We start from the raw sequence: 21,949 nt of genomic DNA, 5'->3' as shown, positions 1-21,949 counted from the left end.
TTGCTTTACTATATTGTGTTGGTTTCTGCCATACATCACCATGAATCAGCCATAGGTGTCTCCTCCTTCTTGAACCTCTCTCCTACCTCCCATCCCATCTCATCCCTCTGGGTTGTCACAGAGCTCCTGTTTGGGCTCCCTGAGTCATACAGCAAATTCCCACTGGCTATCTGTTTCACATATGGTAGTGTATATGTTTCCATGCTACTCTCCCCATTCATCCCACCCTCTCCATTCCCATGCTGTGACTATTAGTCTGTTTTCTATGTCTGTGTCTCCATTGCTGCCCTAGAAATAGGTTCATTGGTACCATCTTTCTAGATAGTGTATATATGTGTTAATATATGATATTTGTTTTTCTCTTTCTGACTTCCACCTGATTAGAACTGACTCACATGCATTCCTTTTTCATGGCCGAGTAATATTCCATCATATATACATACCGCAGCTTCTTTGTCCATTCATCTGCCGTTGGATATCTAGGTTGCTTCCATGTCCTAGCTATTATAAATAGTGCTGCGATGAACATGTGTAGATGGGGTGCATGTGTCTTTTTCAGTTCTGGTTTCCTCAGGGCATATACCCAATAGTAGGATTATTGGGTCATATCGTAGTTTTAGTCCTAGTTTTTTAAGGAGTCTCATACTGTCCTCCATAATGGCTGTATTAATTTACATTCCCACCAAAAATGCAAGAGGGTTCCCTTTTCTCCACACCCTCTCCAGCATTTATTGTAGATTTTCTGATGATGACCATTCTGACCAGTGTGAGATGATACCTTATTGTAGTTTTGATTTGCATCTCTCTAATAATGAGCAATATTGAGCGTTTTTTCATGTGCTTATTATCCATCTGTATGTTTTTTGTAGAAATGTCTGTTTAGGTCTCATCCCCACTTTTTGATTGGGTTGTTTGTTTCTCTGGTATTGAGTAGCACAAACTACTTGTATATTTTGGAAAGTAATCCTTTGTCAGTTGTTTCATTTGCTCTTGTTTTCTCCCATTCTGAGGATTATCTTTTCAGCTTGTTTATAGCTTCCTTTGCTGTGCAAATGTTTTTATGTTTAATTAGGTCCCACTTGTTTATTTTCGCTTTAATTTCCATTCTACTCGAGGGAGTTGGGTCATAGAGGACCTTGCTATGATTTATCTCATAGAATGTTCTGCCTATATTTTCCTCTAAGAGTTTTATAGTTTCTGGTCTTACATTTAGGTCTTTTATCCATTTTGAGTTTATCTTTGTATATGGTATTAGGAAATGTTCTAATTTCATTCTTTTACATGTAATTGTCCAGTTTTCCTAGCACCACTTAATGAAGACCCTATCTTTTCTCCATTGTATATTCTTGCCTTCTTTGTCAAAGATAAAGTGCCCATAGATGCATGGGTTTATCTCTGGGCTTTTATCTTGTTCCATTGGTCTATATTTCTTTTTATTTTGTGCCAGTACCATACTGTCTTGATGACTGAAGCTTTACTGTATAGTCTGAAGTCAGGAAGGTTGATTCCTCGAAATTCATTCTTATTTCTCAAGATTGCTTTGGCTATTTGGGGTCTTTTGTATTTCCCTGTGAATTATGAAATTTTTTATTTTAGTTCTGTGAAAAATGCCATCAGTAATTTGATAGGGATTGTTTTTGGTAGTATAGTCATTTTCACAATATTGATTCTTCCAACCTAGGAACATGGAATATCTCTTCATTGTTTATGTCATCTTTGATTTCTTTCATCAGTGTCTTATAGTTTTCTGTATACAGCTCTTTTGTCTCCTTAGTTAGGTTTATTCCTAGGTATTTTATTCTTTTGGTTACAATGGTAAATGGAATTGCTTCCTTAATTTCTCTTTCTTTTCATTGTTAGTGTATAGGAACACAAGTGATTTCTGGGTATTGATTTTGTTTCCTGTGACTTTACTGAATTCACTGATTAGCTCTAGCAATTTTCTGACACTAGTTTAGAGTTTTCTGTGTGTAGTTCATGTTATCTGCAAACAGTGAGAGTTTTACTTCTTTTCCAATCTGGATTCGTTTTATTTCTTTTTCTTCTCTGATTGCTGTGGCTAGGACTTCCAAACCTTTGTTGAATAATACTGGCAAGAGTGGGCACCCTTGTCTTATTTCTGATTTAGAGGAAATGCCTTCAGTTTTTCACCATTGAGATTAATGTTTGCTGTGGGTTTATCATATATGGCCTTTATTATATTGTGGTAGATCCCTTCTGTGCCCATTTTTTGAATAATTGTTTGTTAAATGGGTACTGAATTTTGTCAAAAGCTTTTTCTGCAAATATTGAGATTATCATATTGTTTTTATCTTTCAGTTTGTTAATATGGTGTATCATATTGATAGATTTGTGTATATTGAAGAATCCTTGCATCCCTGGGATAAACCCAACTTGATTATGGTGTCTGATCTTTTGAATGTGCTGTGGTGTATGATGTTTGAATATGTTGAGGATTTTTGCATCTATGTTCATCAGTGATATTGGCCTATAATTTTCTCTTGTTGTGATGTCTTTATCTGGTTTGGGTATCAGGGTGATACCTTGTAGAATGAGTTTGGAAATGTTCCTTTCTCTGCAGTTTTTTGGAAGTTTGAGAAGGAAGACATCAGCTCTTCTCTGAATGTTTCATAGAATTCACCTGTGAAGCCATCTGGCCCTGGGCTTTTGTTTTTTGGGAGATTTTTGATCTCAGTTTCAATTTCAGTGCTTGTGATTGGCTTGTTCATAATTTCTGTTTCTTGCTGGTTCAGTCTTGGAAGGTTGAACTTGTCTAAGAATCTGTCCATTTCTTTCAGGTTGTCCATTTTATTGACATAAAATTGCTTGTAATAGTCTCTTATGATTCTTTGTATTGTTGTGTTGTCTGTTGTAACCTCTCCTTTTTAATTTCTAATTTTGTTAATTTGATTCTTCTCCTTTTTTTTCTTGATAAGTTTGGCTAATGATTTGTCAATTTTATTTATCTTCTCGAATAACCAGCTTTTAGTTTCATTAATCTTTGTTATTGTTTCCTTCATTTCTTTTTCATTTATTTCTTCTCTAATCTTTATAATTTATTTCCTTCTACTAACTTTAGGGTTTTTTTGTTCTTCTTTTTTCCAGCGTCAAGTTAGGTTGCCTGTTTGGTGTTTTTCTTGTTTCTTGAGATCCGATTGTATTGCTATAAATTTCCCTCTTAGAACTGCGTTTGCTGCATCTCATAGGTTTTGAGTCACTGTGTTTTCATTGTCATTTGTTTTTTATGAATTTTTTTATTTCCCTTTTTATTTCTTCAGTGACTAGTTGATTATTTGGAAATGTGTTGTTTAATTTCCATGTGTTTGTGTTTTTAAGTTTTTTTTCTGTAAATTTTATCTAGGCATTGTGGTCAGAAAAGATGATTGATTTCAGTTTTCTTAAGTTTACTGAGACTTGATTTGTGACCCACAATGTGGTCTATCTTGGAGAATGTTCCATGTGCACTTGAGAAGAAAGTGTGTTTTTCTACATTTGGATGGAATGTCCTGAAGATATCAGTTAGGTTCATCTGGTCAAATGTGTGATTTTAAAGCTTGTATTTCCTTATTAATTTTCTGTTTTGATGATCTGTCCATTGGTGTAAGTGAGGTGTTAAAGTCCCCTACTATTATTGTGTTACTGTCAGTTTCCCCTTTTATGTCTGTTAGTGTTTGCCTTGTGAACTGAACTGTGTTTTGAGGTGCTCTTACGTTGGATGCATAAATATTTACAATTGTTATATCTTTTTCTTGGATTGATCCCTTGATCATTATGTAGTGAAGAAGGACTGAAACTGATTGAGCACCTGCTAGTATGTTATAGCTTATGTACCCTATCAATTAAATCTCATATCTTTCTGAGTTAGATATCTTTCTGAGATTTAAACCTCCTATCTTTTTAAGGTTTTCTTTTTTTGTAAATTGGAAAACTGAGATTGACATATTCAAGGTCACATATCTAGATAAGTCTTGAAACTTGTATTCAATTCCAGCCTCCCTTGGCTCCCTATTCTTGCTGTTCTCTGGATACACTGAACAAAATTAGGATTATTTTTTTTATCAATGTCAATATTATGATATGAAGACAGAACTAGAAATGGCATAACACTTACATTTTAAAAGAGACTGGACCTTGCTTTCTTGAAAAAATGTTTAATTTTTGCTTTCCTCCACCCCCTTATTTACATGACTTTATGAGGTATATAAACTTGATTTCCTTTTTAAAATATTAAATAATTCATCCTTCTTCCAACTCATCCTTCATGATTTCTGTTCTTCCAGAAAATCACTATCATCTCTACAGTTTCTATGTTCTTTGACTTGTTTGCATCTTTTAAAGCTTTATTTGTGATTTTGTAATTACTAACTTAATGGACTGTAAGTTTTTGGGTAACATTTTGTTTATGGTGGCTAGTCTCCTAAGACAGTCCTCAGTGAATCACATTTTGTGTTGTCTTTTTTCTCATTTAAATCTGGGCTGGCCTGTGTCTTACGTCAACCAATAGAATGAGAAAGGAGGCTATGTCAGTTCTAGGCCTAACTGTTAGGAAACAACTTCTACTCTCTTTGTGCACTATAACTTATTGCTTATGTAAAGTGTGGATCGTTGAAGAGCCTCAGACTCTGACTCAGATTCACTTTTCTTTTTTTGGAAGGACTGGTGACTGGTAAGAGGGTATAAGCTGAAGGTAAAGCATAGGGACAAAGAAGTCCTCCTTAAAGGCTTTTTGTTTGTTTTTAAGGTTGTTTTTATGAAGTTCTTAGGACTTACCTTGGAAATATTGCCTTTTGACGGGGGGATTGTTACTGGTTTGGAGGTTAAAATCATTCTAGCATGGTACTAATAACACTTGTAAATTGGGAACAACAAAAAGTACATGCTTGAATTAGAAGATTTAAACGGATTGAAATGGGCTGATACTGGGGAGGATAGTTTTGTCATGGAATAATATGAACCAAATAGTAAAGCCCTCTTTGAGTACAGATGAATATTAGTGGAAAAGATAGCTCTAAAGGTAATTTGTATCGTATTAAGGAAAGTCTTTAGTATCACAGAGAAGTTCATTATAAATCTGTTAGGTTAATGAGTCATTGAGGTTGGTTTTTGAGCATATGAGTAGATGAGTTACCTAATCAAAACTGAGCCACAGGGAGACTAATTTGGCAGGGATAAGTGGCATATGCTAGCATGGGGAAAGACTGATGACAGAGAAGCCATTTGGGGGAGTACTGCAGTAATCCAAAGTCTAATCAGTGTATTTGACTTTCCATTCTCTCTGTTTGAGTACCAAACTCAGATACTTGTATGATTTTTATTATAAATACATATTTTAATGTACTTGTTCTTTGTACTTATTTGTATTATAGTCTTTAAGGAAGCACTTTCATAAAAGTCACTCATTTAAAATTTGTAACAACTCTGTTAAATATAAATACTGGTCTGCTTAAGACTAGACTTTGTCTTGACTCCCAATTTCATATTCTATTTCTATGTTCTTACATTTTAGGAGCTGCTTTTTAAGGCTACCATTAGCACTCAGGAATTTCATATACTTGGGAATATTCAGGAATGTAATGGGCAAGTGCTTTTCTTAGGAAATTGAGAATATTAATGGCATCATAAAAAGCCAAAAGGATAGTACCTTTTAGATATAGACAGTTTAGTAGGAATCAAATTGAAAGAGTTAGAGTTTGCAACTAAAAGTTGAGGATTGAGGATTTGGTTTGGGAGGTGGAAAATTGAGATGAAAATGTCTGAAAGCTTTGTGTATCACTTTCCGAAATCCTCACTAAGCTGAAATGAAGGGGTTTAAACAGATTTCCCTAGGAAACTTCAGAGATCCACTTTTATCATAAGCACTAGTATACTCTGTGATCTTATCCCTAAATTACTTCATTGGAATGTTCAAATATTTTAAACTTTAAAGTTATCTAAAATGGAAGGAAATACAAGAAATTGGTAACACTTATTGCCTTTTGGAAGATGATTGGTGTCAAGGAAACTGGAGTAGAATTTTTAACTTTTAATTTTTATACCATGAGAACGTTGTGACCTGTTTGAAAATAAATTAAAACTAAAATGTTTTCTCTGTCATGGTCTTTAAGTGGATAGAATGTGGTTAAAATACTTAGCTTTATTTAAAAATATTTAATGTAAGTGCCCCGTATTTTCAGTTCATTGTCAAAATATTTTTTCTCTACTTGTAAAAGATGTACATCTGCATTGAGAGTTAGTGATTTGAAATGAAATAAAAGGAAATGCTGCTAAACTTTTAGTCTGAAATCGCTTAATCGCAAAACTGTCTTTCTCTTTGTCTCATTTAGGTTGGGTGTTGAAAACGAAGACATATTTTAGTAGAAATTCTCCTGTAGTATTACTTGGAAAGTGTTACCATTTTAAATATGAAGGTAAGTGCTAAATTTGTAATCCATTTAAAAATCTTTGTAGAAACTCATTGTGTTGTTTTCATTATTTTATTTCTAGATTAATCTATCTTTGACATATTTCTTTTGTTTTTTACTTCCTGTTATTTTTATTGTGGTAGAATACATATAACACAAAATTTGCCATCTTAGTCATTTTTAAGTGTACAGTTCAGTGGTATTAAATACATTTATAATGTTGTGTTACTATCATTACCATTCATCTCTAGAACTCTTCATTTTGTTACACTGAATTCGGTACCCATTACACAGTAACTCCTCATTCCTCTCTTCCTTTCAGCCCGTGGCGATCTGCATTCTACTTTTTATGCATATATTTTGGCATATATCTTTGAAGAACCTGTATTTTATGTAACACATAAAATATGGATAGAAGGCTAATTATGGTAATTTCCTAACACATAAAATATATTATATAAAATACTGCCACGTGGTTTGAGTTTCTTGTAAATTCCTTGAAATTAAAGTTCATACCATTGTACTCCATTTGTTATAGTCCCTCATAGTTTTGGACTTACAATATGAGTGCTAAATAAATATTATTTGAATTGATATCTTGATATTTTTTATCAAATTCTCTGATAATTTTAAAGTGTATGATAATAATTAAAAGTATACCTTTTAGTTAACCTAAAAATGGTAAGTTTTCCAGTTCTTAAGGATGCTCCAATTTCTGAAACTGTTTACTGTATTTGATGTTTCTGAATTCTCACATATACTCATCCTTTCTGTAATTATCGTATATTTTCTTTTAATAATTTATACCCTTTATTGAATGCCTACTGTGTGTCAAGCATCATGCTAAACTCTTTGGGAAATGTCTTTAATTCTCACAACAAGCCTACAAGGCAGATTTAAGTAGGCTCAATAGAAATATAATATTCTGTTTATCACATTTGAAATATTTTAATGCTAATCTTTTCTTTCTTTGTATGTCATTATGAACTCATAGGTTTTTAGATTCTATACTGTGCATTGGTCAATCTCCACCAGTGATCTTCTTATGGTACTCAAACTGTTAGCCAGTGGAAATTTCTTTTAGATTGGCTTATCTTTCAACAAATGCTAATTAATTTTTGGAAATTTCCTATTTTCTTCATCAGTAGATGTGCCATGCCCACTTGATACTTTTCAGCCTCAGATTTGAAATCAGCCATTCCCAATGAACTCTGGTTTCTTGTGTAGAAAAAGGTTTCATTGTGGAGATGACATTGCCCCAGACCACTTGAGTGGACAGAGCCAGAGAAGATAAATATTTTTTCTTTTTTTTTCTTATAGAGCCATCAGTGTATAATAGTTGTTTCCAATCTAGTTCTGATGGATCACATTCCCACTTAACTTCTTGATTTTTTAAATTTTCTTTTTTATTATGTAAATATTTTCTAACAGTTTTTTTGTTCTGCTAAGGATTTTAGCCAAGTTACTTTAACCAGAGTCACTCATCTCTCATTATTTATTGACATTTATCTGGTGGATAGTTTTGTTCAGTTGTTTCAATTCCCTTTCAGTTTGAAAGTGTTGGCAATCTGTCTCATATTTTAAGAAAGCCTCATGAGGTGGCCAAAGTATTGGAACTTCAGCTTCAACATCAGTCCTTTCAATGGATACTCAGGATTGATTTCCTTTAGAATTGACTGGTTAGATCCCCTTACAGTCCAAGGGACTCTCAAGAGTCTTCTTCAACATCACAGTTAGAAAGCATCAGTTTTTCAGCCCTCAGCCTTCTTTGTGGTTCAACTCTCACATCTGTACATGACTACTGGAAAAACCATAACTTTAACTATATGGACCTTCTTCAGCAAAGTGATGTGTCTGCTTTTAATACACTGTCTAGGTTTGTCATAGCTTTTCTTCCAAGGAGCAAGTATCTTTGAATTTCATGGCTGCAATCACCAATGCAGTGATTTTGGAGCCCAAGAACATAGAATCTGTCACTGTTTCCTTTTTTCCCCCATCTATTTGCCATGAGGTGATGGGAACAGATACTACGATCTTTGCTTTTTTAAATGCTGAGTTTTAAGCCAGCTTTTTCACTCTCTTCTTTCAGCTTCATCAAGAGGCTCTTTAGTTCCTCTTTGCTTTCTGCCTATGGTGTCATCTACATATCTGAGATTATTGATATTTCTCCCGAGAGTCTAGATTCTAGCTTGTGCTTCATCCAGCTTGGCATTTTGCATGATGTACTCTGCATATAAATTAAGTAAGCAGAGTGACAGCATACAGCCTTGACGTGCTCCTTTCCCAATTTTGAACCAGTCCATTGTTCCATGTCTGGTTCTAACAGTTGCTTCTAAGGATTACTTTATGGCTAAAAAGTGCTAATCATCATCTGACAATGCAGGGTTGTCAACAAAGCTTCAGGTGTAAAAAATGCACTATTTGTAAAGCACAACAAAGTGAAGAACAGTTAAACAAGATATGCCTGTGTTCACTTTTATATGATTATTGATATAGTAAAGTTTGTCTGTCATCTCATTGTTTACTTTCTATTTGTTAAATCTGCTTTGTTTCCTTTACCTCTTTTTCTACCTTCTTTCAGAATATTTGAATATTTCTGGTTTCTATTTTATCTCTTTGCTGGCTGATTAGCTAGAACTTTTTATTATGTTATTTTGCTGGTTACTTTAAGGTTTTGGTATACATCTTTAACTTATTACTGTCTACTTTTAAGTGGTATTATATCAACTCACATATAGTATAAGAACCTTGGAGTGGTATATTGCACTTTCCTCCTCCTGGTATTTATTATGCTATTAGTCTCATATATTTTATTTTTTTGTGTCTTATACATGCCACAATACATTGTTATTGTTTTTGTTTCAACAGTCAGTATCTTTCAAGAGATTTAAGTGGTAAGAAAACTTACATATATGCTCATGTAGTTATTTCTGGTATTTCTCATTCCTTTGTATGAATCCATATTTCTGTCTGCTAAATTTCATTCTTTTTCTGCTTGAAGGACTTATTTTAACGTTTCTTACAACGCAGGGGTGCTAGTGATGTATTCTTTCAGCTTTTGTATCTCTGAAAAAGAGTCTTGCTTTCATTTTTGAAAGGTATTTTTGCTGGGTATAGAATTTTTGGTTGATGATTTTTTTTCTTTCTCTAGCTTTAAAGATGTTGCCCTTTTATCTTCTTCCTTGTTTTGTTTACGTGAGAAACCTGATGTTATCCTTATCTTTCTTTGTACATAATGTCTTTTTTACTCTTGACTGCTTTTAAGATTTTTTTCTTTATCACTAGTTTGGAATAGTTTGACTATGATGTGAAGTGGTGTAGTTTTCTTCATGATTGCTTGGGTTTTGTTGAATTTCTTGAAACTGTTGTCTCATAGTTTTCACCAATTCGGAATTTTTTCAGCCATTTTGTCTTCAAATATTTTTTTCTATCCTCCCCTCTCTTCCCTTTCCTTTTGGATCTCCAGTTGAATATATAGTAGTATGAATGAAATTGTGCCATATCTCACTGATGTGCTTTTATTTTTTTTAAGAATTATTTTTCTTCTCTGTGTTTTAATTTGTATAGTTCCTATCGCTTTGTCCTCAAGTTCACCAATCTTTTGATCTTTTCCTGAGCAATATCTAGTCTGTAATAAACCCAAGTCAGTATATCTTTTATGTTGGACATTGTAGTTTGTATGTCTAAAAGTTCCAGTAGAAAGACTTCTTTGTTTCTACTTATTTTTTTGAACATATGTAATATTGTTGTGGGGTTTTCCAGGTGGTGCTAGTGGTAAAGAACCTGCCTGCCAGTGCAGGAGATGCAAGAGGCATGAGTTCAATCCTTGGGTTGGAAAGATCCCTTGGAGGAGGGCATGGCAACCCACTCCAAGACTCTCGCAGCATGGCAGGCTATAGCGAATCTCATGGACAGAGCAGCATGGCAGGCTATAGTCCATAGGATTGCAAAAAGTTGGACATGACAGAAATGACTTAGCATAGCACAGCACAGTATTGTAATATTAATAACTATTTTAATGTCCTTGTTTGCTAATTCTAGCATTTTTGTTAGTTTGGGTTCAGTTTTGATTGATTGAATATTCTCATTTTGACTTGTGTTTTCCTGCCTATTTGTATGCTTGATTGATTGCCAGACATTGTATTATTTACCTTTTTGTTGTATTCTGAGTATTGCATTGTGTGAATATGCCACTTTATTAATCCATTTTACTTGTGGTGGAGATTTGGATAGTTTTCAATTTTTAGCAATCAGTAAGCGCCCTGCTGTGAATATTTTTGTATATGTGCTTTAATGAACATGTGTATGGATTTTCATACAGTATGTATACCTGGGGATGTAATTGCTGGGTCACAGGGTATTCATATGTTCAGTCTCAGTATATACTACCAGATAATTTTACAAACCAGTTGTGCTAATTTATATTTCTACTAGGTGTGTATGAGAATTCTGCTTGCTCTCAGCTCACCAGTACTTGGTATTTTTCATATTAGAGACACATTTTATCTTAATCTGCATTTGTTTGATAACTGATGAAATTGAGCATATTTTCATAGATATTTTTCCATTTAAACATGTCTTCTATTAAATTGTCTCTCTAGATTGTCTGCATATATTTTGGATATGAATCCATTTTTGAATATATCTATAGGAAATGTCTCCTACTCCCTTAGTTACTTTTTCATCATTTGTCTTTTGAAGAGCTCATAATTTTAATATAATCTGGTTGACTTTTTTACTTTCTTAAATGGTTCGCAGTTTTTGGATTCTGTTTAATAAATCTTTGCTCACTTTAGGACATGATTTTCTCTCTCTAGTGTTTTGAAGCTGTCATTTTGTGTGTGTATGTTTTCTCTCTGGTTGTTTTTAAGATCAGCTCTTTGTCTTTTGTGTGGGCTTCATTTTTTCTACTCAGAATTCATATATTTCTTAAAATCTGAGAAAATTTCAGTCACTTTTAATTATAGTTTTTCTCCATTTTTCCTGTTTTCCTGTACATCTCTGACAAGCTTTTCTGTTATTAGTTTTGTTTTTTTTATATCTCTTAAATTCTTTGGTTTTTAAATATTTTCTGTTATTTTACCTCTCTGTGCTCTAAGTAATTTATTTAGTTTTTATGGTTCCTTGATTATCTTCTGAGCTATGTATAGTTTTCTATTTAATCTATACCAAATTTCTATTTTCTGTTATTATTATTATTAAAGTAGTAGTTCCATTTGGTTTTCTTTTACATGTGCCTGGTAAATTTGAATAGTCTGTTTTATGTTATTTGTCCAACTTTCAGTTCCCTTCTATTTTTCAAACACATGCATACTAATTTTATCGTATATCTGATAATTATAATAGTTGTACTTTCAGGCTTTATTTTCAATTTGTTTTACTTCTGATTATTTCTCATATTAGCTTGTTTGGTTGTGATTTTTGTTGGTGAGAAGCAGACTTTCACTGAGCTCTCAATATTACTAGCGATTCTCTTCTTTTTCCTCTATCAGCTTTCTTTCTCACTCTTTTGTTGGTTCTTTTAGGCATTCTCATTCTTCATAAACCTCTGCTCAGAAGTCTCTTCCATCATGGGAAACAAAAGCAAAACAAAATTTGAAAAACATCTCTTCCTTTGATTCCATTTATCTTACATTCACGGGACAAGTGTTTATTGTGCATCTCCTATGGACTGAACTCTGTGTTAGGCACTGAACATTCAGAGGTCCAGAAGATAGACACATTTCTTCCCCTCTCGTATACTTGAAATCTGGATGGGAAGCAGATGTAAATAAAAAAATATTTTTGATATAATTAATACTGTAAAAAGGAAAGCCAGTCAAAGAGTGGAATAGAAGGAGCAGTATTATAGTGGAAAGTGAACAGGACAACAAAGTTCATTTAGTACCAGCAGTTTTCCAATAATATTTGGAGTAAATATTAAGAGGGAGACTAGATCTTAAAAGGATAAGGAATTAGTCACTTTGTCAAGGTAGGAAGTTAGGAACTATGTGTTTGGCAAGCCATAGGATAAGGTATGATAGTTATGTGTTATTGTATTCAATTTAAAACAAATTTAAATGTCTCCTAAAGTAGAAACTTTGGACAAATTTATAGTGCCATATTTAGTTTCCAGGCATTTAATTTTTTTTAAATTTTTTTTATTTATAATTAGATTCAAGCTTTAGTGTTAAGAGAAATTCATTGATAAGAGAGGCTTGGCGTGTATTCTTTTAATTATTAAAACTGTATGCTACAATTTAGCTCCATTAAACTGAATATTATGAAGTTTGGGTGATTGTAATTTTTTCAGAATGAGTTTGAAGAGGGATAGATGCAGAAAACATGAGGAATAAAAGCATGATAAAACTGTTTTAACATCCTGCAGAATGGCATTAAAAATTAAACTCCTTGGAATTGAGAGTTATAGGCAGATTTATTTACCTATCCAGCCATCCACCCAAACCAGCCAGCATTTATTAGAATCTGTTTGTGCTAGGTACCATATGCATGCAGAAGCTGAAAAGATGACTAAGACTTTCTCTCTGGAAAGATCAGGGAATGTTAGTTCATTTTGAGCACTGGTGTTTTGTAAATTGTTGGGCAAATAGTGACTATAGTTTTCACATAGAAATTGTATTAGAATCAATTTGGAAAGGCTTTAAAAAATTACATATGTGAGTGGCAACAATTAAAAAATATATTTTAACATGATTGGGTAACAACATATTTAATAATTTTATTTGTTATTGTTGTTCAGTTGCTCAGTCATGTCTGACTCTTTGTGACCTGATGATGGACTGCAGCACTCCAGGCTTCCCTGTCCTTTACCGTCACCCAGAGTTTACTCAGACTCATATCCATTGAGTTGATGATGCCATTAGCTTATTAGTTTTGGTTTTATAATTTGAGTATAAATGTTCCTAATAATAAATATGTCTATATTTTATTTGAGCTAGTTATCTGATTATATAGATTTTTACATATTGGTAAATCATGGTATTTTATTTGCAAATCTCATTTTAGAGAGCACTAATATCTATATCTTGAGCCAAGTGAGGCAAAAAGGAAACATATTTTTGTATTATCTCATTAGAGTTGATTATATTTGGAATGTATAATGTTATTGTTAACAACAGAATTACTGATAATACCTTATATTCAGTTCAGTTCAGTCGCTCAGTCGTGTCCGACTCTGTGACCCCATGAATCGCAGCACACCAGGCCTCCCTGTCCATCACTAACTCCCGGAGTTTACTCAAACCCATGTCCATCGAGTCGGTGATGCCATCCAACCATCTCATCCTCTTTCGTCCCCTTCTCCTCCCGCCCCCAATCCTTCCCAGCATTAGGGTCTTTTCCAATGAGTCAACCCTTCTCATGAGGTGGCCAAAGTATTGGAGTTTCAGCTTCAACATCAGTCCTCCCAATGAACACCCAGGACTAATCTCCTTTAGGATGGACTGTTTGGATCTCCTTGCAGTCCAAGGGACTCTCAAGAGTCTTCTCCAACACCACAGTTCAAAAGCATCAATTCTTCGGCGCTCAGCTTTCTTCACCATCCAACTCTCACATCCATACATGGCCACTGGAAAAAACATAGCCTTGACTAGACAGACCTTTGTTGGCAAAGTAATGTCTCTGCTTTTAAATATGCTATCTAGGTTGGTCATAACCTTCCTTCCAAGGAGTAAGAGTCTTTTACCTTATATTAGTTAGTACCAAAGTGTACAAAACATTTCAGCATTCATTCTCATTTGATTTTCATAACAATCTGAACAGAATGTAAGATTAATCTTCATTTAAATCTGAAAAAAGAATTAGATTGTACCATACTGCATATGAACAGTAATGGGAATATATTACCATTACTGACATTTCTTTGTGTATATTTATATTGTACTTTGTATATATTTGTTTATATTTTTATTTTGTAGATGAAAATGAACTCTTACCTGCAAGATCAGGATGTACAATAGAAGATCATGTGATTGCAGGAAATGTAGAAGAATTTCGTAAAGATTTCATTTCAAGAATATGGCTTACCTACAGGGAAGACTTTCCTCAAATAGAAGGCTCAGCTTTGACAACAGACTGTGGTTGGGGCTGTACATTAAGAACTGGCCAGATGCTATTGGCTCAAGGACTCATACTACACTTTCTTGGTAGAGGTAAATCAAATTTTTGGTTTTGGAGGGTTTTATTGTTGTTGTTTAAATTTGAACTCTAGCTTGCAAACTGAATGAAATTCCCTGATGTTAATTTTCTTGACTCTCTGATGTCTTCTGAAGTTGTAACTAATTTAGCAAGTAACATAACATCTTTGTTGAATTGGGCCAGTATGACTTTAACTGTCATGATTCACCTTTCCAAAATACGGGTTGAATGTAAATATTATTCATGGCTGCTACTGCTGAGTTGCTTCAGTCGTGTCTGACTTGGTGCGACCCCATAGACGGCAGCCCACCAGACTCCCCCATCCATGGGATTCTCTAGGCAAGAACACTGGAGTGGGTTGCCATTTCCTTCTCCAATGCATGAAAGTGGAAAGTGAAAGTGAAGTCGCTCAGTCGTGTCCGACTCTTAGCGACCCCATGGACTGCAGCCCACCAGGCTCCTCCATCCATGGGATTTTCCAGGCAAGAGTACTGGAGTGGGTTGCCATTGCCTTCTCCGATTATTCATGGCTACCACTATGAATTAAGTTCAAGTTTTAGTAGTCTTTGGATTTTTTTGTTTTTGTTATTATGTAGTTCTTTTCAATTGGACTCTCTGGATTATCTACAGTTTGTAAATTCTGGCAGCAATGATTGAGCAGATAATTATTGTGCAAGTAATATTTTTACATTAAAATATTTTTATATTAAAATATTTTTATATTATTTAAATCTTAAAAGATTTTGTATCAGTTTCTTTATTTTTCTCTCTACATATCATTAGTAATGCTTTAAAATTATTTTTATTTGTATAAATATGGCTATAATCAGTTAAATTGATTGTTATTTTCTATTAATAAATAAGGTCATAATACTTTCAGACTCTCAAAAATGTCATTGATACCTAACTTACATATATCTATTTTTTCTGATGTGCCACCTTTCTTAACATTGCCACTAGTTTATTTTTATGTAATATGTACTTTTGTAGGAGGATTTTAGTTTACCATTTTAGGCTATTGTATCTGGTTACTACTAAGTATCATTATATTTTTTTAGGTGTTAGATAATTTTCTGCAATGCCCAGCAAATATTTAATAACCTTTCTGTAGGTATTATTGATGAGATCATTTAGAGAGAATATTTATTCCAGAATGGTGTAGATATTACAAGGAAAGGAACTTTTCAGCTTTTCCTGGGATGATTTATTTGTAGTCTCTTGCAATCATGGACACAAATTGGAATGCTTTTCACAGTCCTGACTCAGCCTCTCAACCTGTGACTCATTTGGCTAACTTAAAATTACATGAATATTTGGGGACTGTCTTATTATTAAAAAGAGTGAGGTAGTGATATAGTTGATTTTGTGCAGGGGGATCTTTGATCTCTAATGGCTTTTATTAACTTCATTTACTAGAGAATTGATATTACTCCCCAAAGAATAATTAAATTATTTTGAAAGGAGTGTATGAGGAAAAAAACCTTGAAAAGAAATATCAAACTTCCATGGTCAAACTTTTATTTTAATGTATAACCAAAACAAAACACATTTTCTGAAGTGAATCTCTCATGAATACTGTAAATGATATTCAATATATTTATTGGGCTTTGGGTAGTCAAGATTGGATGTCTGGTGAGCAGTATTGGTAATGGGATATAAAAGTCTTTATTCCATCTTAGTACTATGAAAAAAACAGAAAAGAAAAGAAAAGAGAGGGAAAAATATTCTTGAATTGTCCGTTTGTACTTAAGTTTACTATTTTTTTCTCTTTCATTTTGGTAATTTTTTCCTGATTATATGTAATATATTCCCGTTTAAAAAATTTTAAAAACTACAGAAAAGTGTGGAGAATAATATTTCAACTCTAAAGAAAACATCATTGATAAATTAGCATGTTTTCTCTGCTTGTACCTTTATTTTTTTAAGCAGCTTTATTAATCTACATACTATAAATTCACTCATTTAAAGTGAACAATATTTCAGTGATTTTTAGTATATTTACAGAATTTTATGATTATCCCTGTAATCTAATTTTAGGACATTTTCATCTTCCCCCAAAGAAACCGCATGCTGATAGTGCTGTGCTGTGCTTAGTCGCTCAGTTGTGTCCAACTCTTTGCAACCCCATGGACTATAGCCTGCCAGGCTCCTCAGGATTTTTCCAGGCAAGGATACTGAAGTGGGTAGCCATTCCCTTCTCCAGGAGATCTTCCCGACCCAGGTATTGAACTGGGATCTCCTGCATTGTAGGCAGATTCTTTACCAGCTGAGCTACCAGGGAAGCCCATACTAATAAGGTCATTCCCAATATTCCTCCTTCCCCATATACAACCATTAATCTACTTTCTGACTTTATTATTTTAGGTTAGTAACTCATGTAACTTTAAATGCTGCATACTTATTTTAGTAGAATTGTTAAAGTCTAACTATTTAAAAGATCTGAATAATTTGCTTTGTAACTACTATAGCTTGGACCTGGCCTGATGCTTTGAACATTGAAAATTCAGACTCTGAATCATGGACTTCCAACACTGTAAAAAAATTTACCGCATCATTCGAAGCATCGCTTTCAGGCGAAAGAGAACTTAAAACCCCAACAATTTCTCTGAAGGAAAAAATCGAGAGATATTCTGACGATCGTGAGATGCAAAATGAACTCTATCACCGGAAAATCATCTCTTGGTTTGGTGATTCCCCCTTGGCTCTCTTTGGTTTACATCAGCTAATAGAATATGGAAAGAAGTCTGGGAAAAAAGCTGGAGATTGGTATGGACCAGCTGTGGTTGCTCACATTTTAAGGTAAAATTGTTTTAAAGTCTTCCATCTTATGACAGAGGTCCTCAGGCTCAGAGATGCTGATTTTTGCAGTGCATATATATTATTAGAACTTTAAAAATCTAACTGTATGAGAATATTCATAAAGGGACTTTCATTTGCTATTAGGGAAAAGACAAGACATATTGTGACTCTAGTCACATTTAATTTATCTACTGACAAATTTTTCTTCTTTTGCTCATAGGTATGGATATCCAAGGTCTCTTTCTAACCAGGTTTTCACTAGACTACTTTATTGAAATGTTCTTAAAACTAACAACTCTTTCAACCTTGGAACATGCATGACATTATAGTTTGTTTTTTTTTTAAACAGTGTAACCTGGGGGCTGTAATGTACTGATAGTGTAATGAAATGTCAAGAGCTAAAATTGATGTTTCCAGCATTTCTTTGCACACATCAAATTCTTGTGAATTGTAAATGTATGGGATTATTAATATAATTATATCATAGTAAAAGTAAAGGGTATGTGATATTCAGAGTACTTAGAAAAAAGTTGAAAGTCAAATTTCACTATATCTCAGGTTTCTTATGCCATTTACTACTGAAGTTTTAAAAAAATTGTCTTATTTGTTGTATGCCCCATTATTATTATTAACTGAGTCATTAATAATGTCATCAAAGTACAGCATGTTATAGTAAATTTAGTCCATTTAGAATTATATACAAAATCCAAATTATTACAGTGTTTTTTTGCATATTAAAAGGCTTTATATTTTATAGGCCAAATGCTTGCAGTTGAAAAAATATTTGCCTAATATTATTAAATGGATTGTTAAGAATAATATCAAGTCCAGTTTGGTATGACATTTGTTAAAACATAATCATAAAAGCATAGTTTCTACTCTTCAAGATGTTATATTCTATACCCCCAGGGATCAGGGTCTTTCTGTAAAAGACCTGATAGTAAATAGTTTAGGCTTTTCAGCTCTATAAAGGCTCTGTTGCTCATTTTTCTCATTTTCAAATTTTTTTGTTTTACAGTCTTTAAAAACTAAAAACCATTTTTTAGCCTCAGGTTGTACAGAAACAGGCCTCAGCTCATGTTTGAACTGTAGGCCATAATTTTCCATTCCTCTTTAATACTAGCACATAAAAACATGCAAAATAAGGCATACTAAATTAAAAAAATATAAAGATACAGTTAAATAAAAATATCTATTTTTATACAATTTGTATAATTTCCTTTTACAGATATTATGATTTTTTCTTCATATCTTGTGAACCATTGAGAGCATTATATTCACCTGGAAATATTTTTCAATTTACAGTTTTACTTACAGAATTCTAAGACTTGAAAGTAGGAAATTCATCTGTTCAGGTCCTATAGGTTTTTAAATGAAGGAAAAAAGTCATGCTGTTGTTTAAAGAAAAGATAAAAAACTTTCTTAAGTGTACTAGAGAACAATCATATTTTGCTAATCAGTAATGTAATGGGCTTCCCTCATTGCTCAGTTGTTAAAGAATCCGCCTGCAATGCAGGAGACCCCAGTTTGATTCCTGGGTCAGGAAGATCTGCTGGAGAAGGGATAGGCTACCCACTCTAGGATTCTTGGGCTTCCCTTGTGGCTCAGCTGGTAAAGAATCCACCTGCAATGCAGGAGACCTGGGTTCGATCCCTGGATTGGAAAGATCCCCTGGAGAAGGGCAAGGCTCCCCACTCCAGTATTCTGGCCTGGAGAATTCCGTGGAGTATACAGTCCGCGGGGTCGCGAAAAGTCGGACACGACTGAGTGACTTTCACTTAATGTAAGTTAATATGAAGCAAACCTTGAAGCTTATTGTAATAGCACTTTTTAGAAAGCATTTAATATAGCCAGGGGAGTTTGAGAGAAATTCTTTTTGGGAGGACTGGGTGGGGTTCATGCCTTTATACCCAAGAATTTTAAATTTTAAACTTATGTTTTTATATTCTTTGAGTAATTTAGAGTAATATTCTACTTTGAAAAAATTGATGTGATTTTTTAAAAATAGCATTCAGGTAATAGTTTTGAAAGCAGGCACTAAAGGGTAAATAGGAAAGTCAAGAAAATGTTGGCTTTCTTTTTCTTTAAATGAAATCTTTAGTTATTAACTGGAAATGTTAGGATTTTAAAGGGTAATGCTTGTTATTTTCTTAGAAAAGCAGTTGAAGAAGCGAGACACCCAGACTTAAAAGGAATAACTATTTATGTTGCGCAAGATTGTACAGGTGAGGAATCTACTATATAATTCTACTTTTCATCCACTTATTTGGTTAGACCTTTTTAAAAATTTAGGTATAATTGATATATAACATTACATTAGTTTCAGATGTACAGCATAATTTGTATTTGTATATACAAGTTTGTATGTTGCATTGGTTTCAGATGTACAGCAGTATTTGTTATATTGTGAAACGATCACAGTAAGTCTAGTTAGCATCTATCACCATCCATTCCGTCCATTCCGTTCCCATTGTCCAGTCGTGTCTGACTCTTTGCGATCCCATGGACTGCAGCTTGCCAGGCCTACCTGTCCCTTACCATCTCCTGGAGTTTGCCCAAGTTCATGTTCATTGCGTCAGTGATGCCGTCCAGCCATCTCGTTCTCTGACGCACCATACACAGTTACAAATTTTTTTGTGTGTAATGAAAACTTTTGAATATACAATGTTATTAATTGTAGTCCCCATCCCATATATTACATCCTTATAATTTATTTATCTTATAGCTAGGAGTTGTACCTTTTAACCCCCTTCACTCTTTTTGTCCCCCCACTCCACCTCTGCCAACCATTAGTCTGTTCTCTGTATCTATGAGCTTGGTGTTTTATTCATTTTGTTTTGCTTTTTAAGATTCCACATATAAGTGAGATGATACAGTATTTGTGTTTCTCAGTCTGACTTATTACACTTAGTATAATGTTCTCAGAATCTGTCCGTGTTGTCACAAATGGCAAGATTTCATGCTTTTTTATGGCTAAATAATATTCTAATATATATATAAACACATATACATACACCACATTTTCTTTATTCATTATTGATGGACACTTAGGTGGTTTCCATACCTTGGCTATTGTAAATAATGCTGCAGAAAACAAGGGGATGCATTTATCTTTTTGAGATAGTGGTTTTGTTTTCTTCAGATAAATACCTAGAAGTAGAATTGTTAGATCATATTGTAGTTCTATTTTTATGTTTTTGAAGAACCACTGTAGTGGTTTCCATAGTGGCCGTGTTAATTTACATTCTCACCAGCAGTGTACAAGGGTTCCTTTTGCTCCACATCCTCAACATTTGTTGTTTCTTGTCTTTTTTGACAATAACCATTCTAACAGGTGTGAGATGGTATCTCATTGTGGTTTGATTTGCATTTCTCAGATGGTCAGTGATGTTGAGCACTTTTTCATGTATGTGTTGGCCATTTGTATGGCTTCTTTGGAAAAGTGTCTCTTCAGTCTTCTGCTCATTTTTAATTGGATTACTTGTTGTTTTGATGCTGGATTGTATGAGTCTTTTTACATATTTTATATACAAATATTTTTGTATATTTTGTATATTAACCCCTTATCATATTTGTGATTGCAAATATTTTCTTCTATTCAGTAAGTTACCTTTTGATTTTGTTGATGTTTTCCTTTACTGTAACAGAAGCTTTTTAGTTTGATGTATTGCCATTGTTTATTTTTGCTTTTGTTGCCTTGTAACGTCCAATTAAAAAAAATTATCACCAAAACCAATGTCAAGGAGCTTTCTGCTTGTTTTCTTCTAGGAGTTTATGGTTTCATGTCTTATGTTCAAATGTTGAATGATCCATTTTGATTTAATTTTTTGTATGGTATAAGATGGTGGTCCAGTTTTATTCTTTTGCACGTGGCTGTACAGTTGTCCAACACCATTTATAATTAGATTTTTCAAAAGTATTTAGCTTATCCCAATTATACTGTAAATGATTATGAAGGTGGGGACCATGTTTTCACATTTTTGTTCCAACAAGGCACCCTATGTAGGCACTTATTAAATATTTCTTGATTGAATATATACTATGAATTATAAGTTGCAATATTAAAATAAATTCTTGAGGAAAATTTCAGTATTTAAAATGACTACTTAAAAACAGATAGGTGGGAAAATTTAACATAAGTATATACTTGGTCTGCATGTCTGCCAAGTACCTCCTCATTGGTGGATTTGTTTCAAGGGAGGAAAATTCTCAGTTTGATTTGTCTCTTACTAGTCCTTCAGTAAATCATCTGATCATAATGCAGATATTGTCCAGAATGTAGCTTTGTTTTATTGTTTTGGGTATTCTGTTTAATGACCAGTATTTATAGTAATTTTGAAACTTGGTTGGGGATAAAATAGAGACCTTAATTTCCTGATAAAATAAAGTGCCTTCACAATAAGCCATCTCATATTGTTTATTTTTTACAGAAATGCTTTCAACAGGACAGAGTATGTTGATGTTGGGGAAAGTTAAGTTATACTTTAATCATGTTTAATATAAGGGTGTTTATAAGAGGTTTGAGAGTACCCTGGTAACTAGTACTGATAGTGTAGAAATAATGGTTACCAAATACACATGCATTTTGTTTGGCCTTTTGTTAAAGTTAATTG

The 21,949-nt window shown here is 33.5% G+C and overlaps 1 protein-coding gene across 8 annotated transcripts in view; it reads left to right on the top strand.

Annotated features, from left to right (window-relative positions):
- The window catches only part of ATG4C (autophagy related 4C cysteine peptidase), a 90,654-nt gene that overhangs the window by 33,512 nt on the left and 35,193 nt on the right, over positions 1-21,949 (top strand). For 7 of the 8 annotated variants that reach the window (XM_081484945.1, XM_081484946.1, XM_081484948.1 and 4 more), the window contains 4 exons: positions 6,324-6,407; positions 14,318-14,551; positions 17,006-17,336; positions 19,491-19,561. In XM_081484945.1, coding sequence (XP_081341071.1) covers positions 6,324-6,407; positions 14,318-14,551; positions 17,006-17,336; positions 19,491-19,561 — 720 coding nt within the window. The remainder of the gene's footprint in view (positions 1-6,323; positions 6,408-14,317; positions 14,552-17,005; positions 17,337-19,490; positions 19,562-21,949) is intronic. The other variant, XM_081484947.1, reaches the window with a different exon arrangement.

Source organism: Giraffa tippelskirchi, chromosome 5 (genome assembly GCF_054371585.1).
Source record: "Giraffa tippelskirchi isolate mGirTip1 chromosome 5, T2T-mGirTip1v1.2.pri, whole genome shotgun sequence".
Classification (NCBI taxonomy): Eukaryota; Metazoa; Chordata; class Mammalia; order Artiodactyla; family Giraffidae; genus Giraffa; species Giraffa tippelskirchi.
Note: the sequence above shows the minus strand (reverse complement) of the source record. Positions and strands in the feature narration are given on the sequence as shown.